The sequence below is a fragment of the Eretmochelys imbricata genome, chromosome 1 (assembly GCF_965152235.1).
Source record: "Eretmochelys imbricata isolate rEreImb1 chromosome 1, rEreImb1.hap1, whole genome shotgun sequence".
In the NCBI taxonomy this organism is placed as follows: domain Eukaryota; kingdom Metazoa; phylum Chordata; order Testudines; family Cheloniidae; genus Eretmochelys; species Eretmochelys imbricata.
The window spans coordinates 164,749,754-164,760,287 of record NC_135572.1 but is presented as its reverse complement, the minus strand read 5'-3'; the positions used below and the strand labels follow the sequence as shown (position 1 = coordinate 164,760,287).

At 48.1% G+C, this 10,534-nt stretch overlaps 1 protein-coding gene across 1 annotated transcript in view; it reads left to right on the top strand.

Moving 5' to 3' along the window:
• The first annotated feature begins 553 nt into the window (after positions 1-553).
• CLIC6 (chloride intracellular channel 6) overlaps positions 554-10,534 on the top strand; it is a 48,363-nt gene continuing 38,382 nt past the window's right edge. The window contains exon 1 of the mRNA XM_077807250.1: positions 554-1,663. Within this exon, the coding sequence (XP_077663376.1) occupies positions 554-1,663 (1,110 nt within the window). The remainder of the gene's footprint in view (positions 1,664-10,534) is intronic.

Below are 10,534 nucleotides of genomic sequence, written 5' to 3'. Positions count from 1 at the left end.
AGGAGCCTATCTAAGAAAAAGACCCCAAAATCGGGACATCTGGTCATCCTACTCCCAGCCCCCATTTCTGCCCCTGCATCCCCCGTTTCCCCACCCCCACTCCCCAATCTTCTCTATCTTGTCTCCCTTTTCCCTCGCCCCGCAGGGTGGCTGGGACAATTTGTACAGTGGGGGTGCTGAGAGCCATTCCACCGAACTGCGAAGCTGGTCTATAATGGAAAGCCAGGGGGGTGCGGCAGTGACAACCCCCCCCCCAGCACCGATAGTTCCAGCACCTATGTCGCCCCCTGGTGTTGCCCCCCCACGGGCTGTCCCCGCCTGGCTCGGGGAGCCGGTTCCGAGGGCGACTTAGGGTCGAGCTAGGGCAGCGGCCGCTAGGGAGCATGCGCAGACGGCCCCGTGGCGCTCTGGGGCGCCGAGCAGGTGCTGCTGGCCCTGGGCGCGGGCCAGTCGCTAATCCCCGCGGGTGCAGCGAGGAGTCGCCATAGCCAAGCGGCTGGAGTCCCCGGCGGCGGCGGCGCCTCTCGCAGGACCCACGCTCCGGCCCCTTGCCATGGAGAGCAGCCCCCCTTCTCCCGCAGAAGAGCCCCGCTCCGCGGTGGGGCTCAGCGGGGCGCAGAGCCCGGAGCCGCTCGGGCCAGAGCGCTCCCAAGAGCCGGAGGAGGGAGGGAGCGAGGAAGGGGTGGCGGCGGCGGAGAAGCCCCCCGGGCCCCGGCCGGAGGAGGATGCAGCAGAAAGAGCAGCTGAAGGGAAGGACCGGGGGGCGCCCGGGGAAGGGGGCGGCGAGGGCAGCCCGCGGGAGGGAGGAGCGGGGGAAGAGGAGGCAGGAGCAGGGAGCCCCGAGGGGCAGCTGCAGGAGCCTGTCCCCGCGCACAGCCCAGCTGGGGAGCGCGCGGCGGAAAGGGGCGAAGGAGACGCAGGGGGCAGCGGGGCGGGCGAAAGACCTGCAGAGCCCCCCGCGGAGGAGAGCCCCGGAGGGGAGAGCCCGGGGCCGAGCCCCGCGGAAGGGGGAGGCGCAGAACGGGTTGCCCCCGGGGCAGAACCGCCCCAGGCAGAAGATCCTGCAGAGGCTGCCGAGGAGGAAGAAGACCCTGAAGGAGAAGGAGACCCTGGGGAGGACGTGAGAGAGGAAGAAAAGCCTGGGGAGGTGGCAGGGGGGGAAGGAGCCCTCGAAGGAGAAGAGCGCGAAGAGGAGGAGAGAGAGGAAGAGGACGGCAAAGCAGATGCAACGGCAGAAGCGAAGCCCGAGGAAGGGGAGGACGAAACTGGGGCAGGACAAAGTCTGGGAAGCACTGCACCAGCGGGAGCAAATCCCGAAAGCACTGGGACAAGCGAAGTACCCCCCGCGGCAGGAGACGCCGCAGGCCATGCCACCGAGGAAATACCACCAGCAGCAGAACACGCAAGCACAGAGGACGCTGCTACAGGAGAAAGCCCAGAGGGCATCCCAGGTGGGGATGAACTGAGCAACCACCTAACAGAGCCGCATGCAGTCGGAGACCCCGAGGAGCCTGCGGGAGCGGAGAGAGGCGAGGAAGCCATGAACCTGAACGGCATGCAGGCCAGGGGAGAGGAAGAAGAAGAAGAGGAGGAGGAGGAGGCGAGCACACCTGGTGAACCCGGGGAAGAGGCGCAAGAGCATGACATTTCCCTCTTCGTCAAGGTAAAACTGCCTGATCAGTCAATCCGCTTGTACCCTTGCTCTTCCCTTAGACCAGTAGCCGGCTCCCTGCCGGCGATCCTCAAGCTTGGGGAAGATTTGTTGTGTAGATCATGATTGCCGGTCATGGGCTGGTGTTAGCAGTTTCCTATAATCATGCGTGGTCGGGGGAGATCTAGATAAAGCGATCGCCCTGTGACACAGCCTAAATGAATGCAGTGACTCCTCTGTCCAACCATATGTGTATGCAGTTTTACCAAAAAAGGTGACACTGTGCAGCTCAGCGTTACAATAACGTGGAGTAGTTTGAGGGAGCTCCATCTAGTCGCCCCCCCCCCCCAGCCCCATATTCCTTACAGAGCGCAGCTATACGGGAGAGAGCCTTTGGTTGTGCATTTGCTGTTACCAGTGTCATTTAAATCTGCCAGACGCAAATCCAGTTTTGTTAAGATGGTTTGGTTATTATGTAATCCCTAGATAAATTTCCTTTGACTTTTCATTCCTTCCTGGTTAAATATAGTCATGGTGCAAAGTTTTCCACTCTCCATTGTGCTGAAAATAGTGGTTTTATCATTCTAATAGTTACAATAATTAATAATAACACCAACAAGAAAAGGGAAAGTGCAAAACTGGCAGTAAGGTCTTTCACCGACAACTATTCTGATGTGTTTTGCCTTTTTTGTCTAGATATCTCCATATGTTTAAATGAAACGTGTATGAGAATCTAGGTATCACTCTGGATTGTTCATGGGCTTCTCTGTGGTGCTAATTATCGTAGTATCTGAGCACATGAAGTACATGAATGTGATAATTCATTCTCGCAACATTTTGTGAAGTAGAGAAATACCTGTTAAAGGTCCCTGGAGAGTTTAAAATCTCCAAAGGAGGAGGAGATAGAAGATACACCACAGTTACCCCTAGAGAAAAATACATAAGGTGTGACATTATAGGGACTTACTTGGAAGAAAATAGAAAATTCCTTTTTAAGAGCATTGATAATATGTCACATTTATATAGCATGTTTTATGCTAAAAGATCAGGAAGTGTTTGACAGATACGGAGAATTGAAATTAATTTCAGATAATAAATGCAGATAAATGTGGCAATTCTGGATTCAGAAATTTTTTTTTTTAAAACAACCAACCCCATGTTGCTGTGTAATATGTTAGTATGTCAGTTAAAGATACACAATTTACATACGTTCAAAATACCTATAATTCAAGCAGGTGAAATCTAGGTTAGAAAAAAAACCCAGGCAAAATAAAAAAAGACTGTAACATTTATGACATGTTACCTGAAATTAATTTCTGCCTACTTGCTCAGTTTTACAAAGTATGGCCTTGATCCTGAAGTCAGACCAGCATGGGTAGACCCTTGGGTCAGCACCATGAAAACCAAGTCCCCCACTGTTGGAGGGCAACAACCACATTTAGCAGGCACAACAGTGAGCAGCATGGAATAGTTTGACCAAGTCAGGGCTAGTCTTATAAACAAAGAAAACAAGGGGCCACTTTGGGTCTTAACTTACTGGAAGTAATATTTCCCACGCAGAATGTGCAACTCATTCATGGGTTGACCCAGTCTCATCCACCAGCACAAGAATGAAGTCAGAACAAAAAAATCACTGTCTGATCACCCCCTCCCGTTTGGCAATGAATCCAGAAGACCAAGCAATTTATGCCTTGATTTCTCCCCCTTTCTTGAAGCTTAGGACTGCATACATAAAGCTAGGTCTATAACAAACAGCAAACAAAAACAGGGGAAAAACCCTATTTTTACAAGTGCTATTGAGTTTTGAATATCCAATGTACTGTATAGTGCCATACTGAAAAGATAAATGTTCTCTATTTTTATGTCCCCTTCCCCCGCCCCCCACAGCTTTTTCTTAAAATACAAGCTTGGTTAGTGATATAAAGTTACTGGAAATAACTTATCTCTACCATATTGATCTCCATTAGCTGAATGTGGAGGCTAGAGTTGAAATTAATATTTCTGGGACAAAGTAGAAATCTATACAGCAGAAGTTGTGTAGTACAATTTTACTCTGAAAAGTGACCGTGAAAAAATGTTACCTTCTTACTCAGTAGATCTGCACCCTGTGCATATTCAGTCGTTTGTGCTTTCTTTAATGACAGTTACATTTTTACTGCTGTCAGCCCTGCAGGGCCAACTCAGATCTGGCAGAGAGAACTCCATTCTATTTTTGCTCATAGGTTGAGTAAACTGTTAACTACCATTTGTAGGGCCACTTATGCAACTTCCTTTTTGTTTTGTATTATGATCATAGATCCATCCACAAATGGAGCAGGATTGCACAGGTGTAATTAAGGTCATAATGTGGCAGCGGTTTCATCAGTATAAATGAGAACAATTTCTGATTTTCAAATTCCAAGCAGAGATTGAAGGGCTGCCAGTCAGAAAAACATATTTTTGTATGTCAAAAACTGATAGTATTTGATACGGATTATCATTGAGACATCATAAATGCAGAATCCCATGTTGTCACTTTCATAAAGTCACTTTGCAAAGGCAAACCACACTTGGAGCATGATTCCAGTCCTTGTAGAATATCTGAGGGATCAGAATTGGAGAGCCGGACATAATAAGGATAAGAATGTGAATTTGCTTATAATCCAAAAATATAAGGTTTAAGCATAGTTAATTGAAATATTTGTGGACTTCTAAAAGGAAGGAGGAACATTTTCATGACTGATTTAACATTAGTAATTTAAGAATGCTTTGAAAATAATGCATTCGTCATTCTAATGACTTCACTGGCAGGATATAACCAGATCCGAACATTTTACTGTACACCTACTTGGTAAAGGACTACATTTATTAGCTAAGACTGGTCTCTTGTTTTTCCACCTCTCAGCCTGGCATCCTAGAGCAGTACTGTATTGGGAGCCCAGCATCTCCCCCTTCACCAAACCACTCATAGCATTCGAGAGTACAGGGAGCCCCGCTCTTTTCTACTGCTGGAAGGAATCATGCCTCTTTCTCTCTACTGCTGTGAGGAGCTGCACCGTCTCTCTGTACTCCTCCTGCCCACTGGGAAGGGATGGGAAAGAGAAGGTGGGTCCCCACCTTGGCTCAGAGTGGGCTCAAGATATTTAAAAATACAGGTACAATAATACAGGGATACACCGGAAGTCTGTTGCATACCTGAAAACATTAGTTTGAAGCATATCTTTACATAAAGTATTAAAAAGTTACCATTGTTACCTATTTTTCTGAATTCCTGAATTGCCAGCACCATTATCTCCCAACAGATACCTCATAATATTTAAAAATTAAGTTGCCAACCTGCCCAGTGTAGTAAAAACAGTTACCTATCTCATTCTAGGGCACCTTCATGCTTCAGCTGGATTCCTGCTGGCTGTACTGTCACCATCCTCAGGCATACTGGGAGATCACTCATGGGAACCAGGGATTTGTGACTTCAGGGGCCATAAAACAATCATAAAGAAGGGTGAAGGAGATTTTCAAAGGCACAAATGGCTGTGATGCACTTAACTCCCATTGACTTTCTGTGGGATGTGGGCATCTAACCACCAGATGTGCCTTTGCAGATCTTCTCTGGTAAGTTTAAAATTGCCTAGGAATTGAATACTGCTTTTAAACTTACTATTTAGGATATTCAGGACATAATTCTACACCTGGTTCATTTAAAAACATACTTGCAGGTCACCTTTAAGATATTCCAGGTAAGTAACAGCCGTGTTAGTCTGTATTCTCAAAAAGAAAAGGAGTACTTGTGGCACCTTAGAGACTAACCAATTTATTTGAGCATAAGCTTTTGTGAGCTACAGCTCACTTCAAAGTGAGCTGTAGCTCACAAAAGCTTATGTTCAAATAAATTGGTTAGTCTCTAAGGTGCCACAAGTACTCCTTTTCTTTTTAAGATCAAAATTAAACCTCATAGTTTTAACTACAAATTTCAGTGATTCTGAAGATCAGAGGGTCTAGTAATTTGGCTGTAAGTGCAGAACTCAAACAGCTGGACTACTCATTTCAGTATGGGATCTTCCATCAAATTTGTTCTTGCTCAGATTCTGGTTAACAATAAATGGTGTATCTTAAGAGCTCTTCAAAAGGCTAAGATTAAAATAACAGATTTCATCCAATCTTTGTAACCTTTTTGGTCTCTTATTCACGGGGTGATTCATTTCATTCATCCTTCCAATGGGTGAGGTTTTGATCTCAGTTACATTTGTGTAATCTGAAGTAACTCCATTGATTTCCAGCCTTCATTGCACCTTTCCTGAGAAGTATTGTGCACCAAATAGCTGATTCCGAGGATCTGGCCCTATAGTTTTAGAATTTTGCTGAATTATCAGGAATTCTGATGCACAAGAAAGTAAACAAGGCAGACACATTTTGGCCACTGAAAGAAAGAGTAGGAAAAAACTAGCTACTGTACCATGCTTACAGATATTTCACCTGATGCATGCTTTATAATACAGAAGAGGAGGAACCTTTTGTGATGGGTTGGATCACAGAAACCCCTTTGGGACTGCCACCTGATGTGCCTAGACTACCTCTGAACACATTTTCCCTGCCATCTTGGGACTTCAGTACCTTGCCTTGTTAGAGCCAGACACGCTTGCCTGCTGCAAACACAGATCCAAGTCTGAACCATGTCCCCTTACAAGCTGCAGGCTTAACTGAAAAGAGCTTAAGAAGTACTCCTGTCTCCAGCACTCAGATACCCAGCTCCCAATGGGGTCCAAACCCCAAATAAATCAGTTTTACCCCTGTATAAAGCTTATACAGAGTAAACTCAAATTGTTCGTCCTCTATAACACTGATAGAGAGATATGCACAGCTGTTTGTCGTCTCTCCCCCCCCCCCCCCGTATTAATACTTACTCTGGGTTAATTAATAAGTAAAAAGTGATTTTATTAAATACAAAAAGTAGGATTTAAGTGGTTCCAAGTAGTAACAGACAGAACAAAGTAAATTACCAAGCAAAATAAAATAAAACACGCAAGTCTAAGCCTAATACAGTAAGAAGCTGAATACAGATAAAATATCACCCTCAGAGATGTTTCAATAAGCTTCTTTCACAGGCTGGATGTCTTCCTAGTCTGGGCCCAATCCTTTCCCCTGATACAGGCCTTGTTCCAGCTCAGGTGGTAGCTAGGGGATTTCTCATGACTGCAGCCCCCTTTGTTCTGTTCCATCCCCTTATATAGCTTTGGCACAAGGCGGAAATCTTTTGTCTCTCTGGGTCCCCACCCCTCCTCCTAAATGGAAAAGCCCCAGGTTTAAGATGGATTCCAGTACCAGGTGACATGGGCACATGTCCTGTGAGAACCCAAGCCTTCATTCTTCCGAGCCTGTCTCACAGGAAGGCTTGCAAATAAACAGAGCCATCTACAGTCAATTGTCCTAGTTGATGGGAGCCATCAAGATTCCAAACCACCATTAATGGCCCACACTTTGCATAATTACAATAGGATCTCAGAGTTATATTTCATATTTCTAGTTTCAGATACAAGAATGATACATTTATACAAATAGGATGAGCACACTCAGTAGATTATAAGCTTTGTAATATACCTTACAAGAGACCTTTTGCATGAGGCATATTCCAGTTACATTGTATTTACACTCATTAGGATATTTTCATAAAATCATATGGAGTGCAATCTCACACCTTTACTTTCCATGAAATGTTTATAGGATCCAGTTATGGAACTGTGGTCTAGCCTATGTATTAAGAAAAAAGACTATCCTAAAATTAAATTATTTGGACTTGATATCTTTCTTTAAGTACTGTGGCTGTGATTTTCAAAGGAGCCCGTAGGAATTAGGTGCTCAAATTCCATTGGAAAAAAAAATCACAGCCTGTATTCCCATCTGATGTACTTCACTCTGTATCTGACGTTTGACATGCAGATTTCCAGGAAAATCACAGAGGAAAGATTTATACCTCAGATTTGGATTTTTGCTCATCCATGGGGTTATATACTGGTGAAAATCAATTTGATTGAGTATGGTTTATGAGGAGAGCAACTGACTTCTGTTACTCAAACAAATATATGTAAAAAAAGAGAAAAAATCACTGTTAATCTTTATGATACAGACACATTGTTATCGGGGGCAGAATTTAGATCACCTTTAAAGGGTATAAATACATATGCAAGTATGTGGGGTTACATTGCCCTGTTTTTTATGGATTTCTGTTCTTGTTAATATATGAAATACAGGGAATCTCACAAAAGGCCTCTTATTGTGAAGCTTCGAGCCCATTTTGCAAACTAAAAGTTTTTGGGAAAGTTCAGATAAGCTTGCATTGCTGATCCAGAGCAAAGCAAATCATTTCAGATTTGCCTAAGGTGACTGGATTTGTTAAATGCAAAGCCAGGACATGACATTGTGGAGTGAGTAGAGGAACATTTGATTAGGTTTAGACAACCTGGTTCTTTTCCTCAACCTCCTCCCTAATAGGGTTGCCAACTTTCTAATTGCACAAAATGGAACACCCTTGCCCCGTCCCTTTCCTGCCCTTTCTCCAAGGTCCCACCCCTGCCCCGCTCGTTCTCTGAGGCCCCACACACTCCAGCCCTCCTACCTCTGTCGCTCGCTCTCCCCCACCCTCACTCACTTTCACTGCACTGGGGCAGGGCTGGGGTGAGGGCTCCAGCTGGGGGTGTGGGCTCTGAAGTGGGGCCAGAAATGAGGGGTTCAGGATGCGGGAGGGGGCTCTGGGCTGGGGGAGGGGGTTTGGGTGCAGGAGGGGGCTCCAGGCTGGGACCAAGGGGTTTGGAGTATGGGAGGAGGCTCAGGGCTGGGGTAGGGGGTTGGATATGGGAGGGGTGTGGGCTCTGGCTGGGGGTGTGGGCTCTGGGGTGGGGCTGGGGATGAGGGGTTTGGGGTACAGGAGGGAATCTGGGCTGGGGCCAAGGGGTTTGGAGTGCGGGTTGGGGCTCAGGGCTGGGGTAGGGGGTTGTGGTGTGGGAGGGAGTTTGGGGTGCAGGTGGGCATGTGGGGTCTGGGAGAGAGTTAGAGTGCAAGAGTAGGGTTGCCAACTTTCTAATCACAGAAAACCAAACACCCTGCCCTGCCCCCTTGCCCTGCCCCTTCTCTGAGGCCCCGCTTGTTCCATCCCTTCTCCCTCTGTCACTCGCTCTTCCCCATACCCATATTCACCAGGCTGGGGCAGGGGGTTGGGGTGCAGGAGGGGGTCAGGACTCTGGGCTGGGGGTGCAGGCTCTGGGGTGGGGCTGGGAATGAGCTGTTTGGGGTGCAGGAGGGGGCTCCAGGCTGTTACAGTGGATTGGGGTGCAGGGGGTGGGGTGAGGGTTCTGGCTGGGGGTGTGAGTTCTGGGGTGGGGCCAGGGATGAGGGGTAGGGGATTGGGGTGTGGGAGGAGGTGCAGTGTCCCGGCAGCGCTTACCCCAGCTCTGAGGATGCAGCTGCCAAGTCCCTGCAGTTTCTAGGCACATGGGCGACCAGGTGGCTCTGCGTGGTGTGTGCTGTCTTTGCGCCTGCAGGTGCTGCCGCATCCCCGCAGCTCCCATTGGTTGCTGTTCCTGGTAAATGGGAGCTGTGGAGCCGGCACTGGGGATAGTGCACCGAGCCTCCCAGTCCCTGGCTGCCCCAGCGCATAAGCGCCGCAGGAACCTGGCAACCGCTTCCAGGAGCGGCGTAGAGCCAGGGCAAGTAGGGAGCCTGCCTTATCCCCGGGCCCCCGCTGCACCGCTGACTGGACTTTTAACAAAGTTGCCACGGTCCCTGTTGGACCAGGGGTTCCGGTCAAAAACCAGATGCCTGGCAACCCTACTCCCTAAAGTTCCAACTTCCCTCTTCTTTCCACACTCATTCTACACGCTCTTCTTAATGAATATAGCCTGTCCCTCCTTCTCTTGCATCCTACCTGTTCTCTACATATTTAATTAAAATCACCAAACCTCCAGGGACAAGATGCCTTTATTTGGTTCTGTACTTCCACTCTTCCTGGTGCTGCTAAGGCACGGGCAGCCCCTGAGCTAGGAGCAGCAGTTTGGGTGTGTAGGAGGGGGCTAGGGGCAGGGGGCTGCTTACCTTGGGGTGGGGGGCTCCCACTGGCATGGCCCTGCAGCGCCTAGGCAGTGGAGGGGCTGGAGGGGGGTGGGAAGAGCTCCACCCTGCCCGCACCTGCAGGCCCCGCCCCCGCAGCTCTTATTGGCTGCAGTTCCCGGCAGCCTGTGCCCCTCTGCTGCTTAGGAGCTTCAGGGACTCGGAGCCGGGTAGGGAACCCTGCCAGCCCTATCAATCCTCCCCACCAGCACTGGTGGGGTCCCGGGTCACCACACCAGCGCCCGCGGTGCCCCCTGGTCTGCCCTCCCCCCCGAACCTCCCACCCAAGATTTAGTCACAGGTATTTTTATTAAAAGTCCTAGACAGGTCACAGGCCATGAAGTTTTGTTTATTAAAAATATCTGTGACTAAAACGTAGCCTTAATTGTAGGGTCTTCCAATCACGCCCCATAATTCATATCATAGCAGCAGTCTAACTTAAAAAGGAAACGTAGCCTTAATTGTAGGGTCTTCCAATCACGCCCCATAATTCATATCATAGCAACCAGTCTAACTTAAAAAGGAGGTAGCCAGAAAAGAGAATCATTGCCCCAGGCAGAGCATAAGCACAGCTCAACCTTACATCAGGGAATGGGTGAGGAAAGGGCAACTATCCATCAACTAGCTTATTTTAATGAAACCAGAACAAAACCAAATCGTGCTTTCATTCAAACTGGCCACCTGGGGCTGTCCATCACAACCAGGCAATTCCTATCAAATAGCCATTTATAAAATATTTGTATTGCAGTTTCAAATCTTGTATATATTTTGAAGTGCTGAGTTTGCAGAGACAATTGTGTGCAGTAG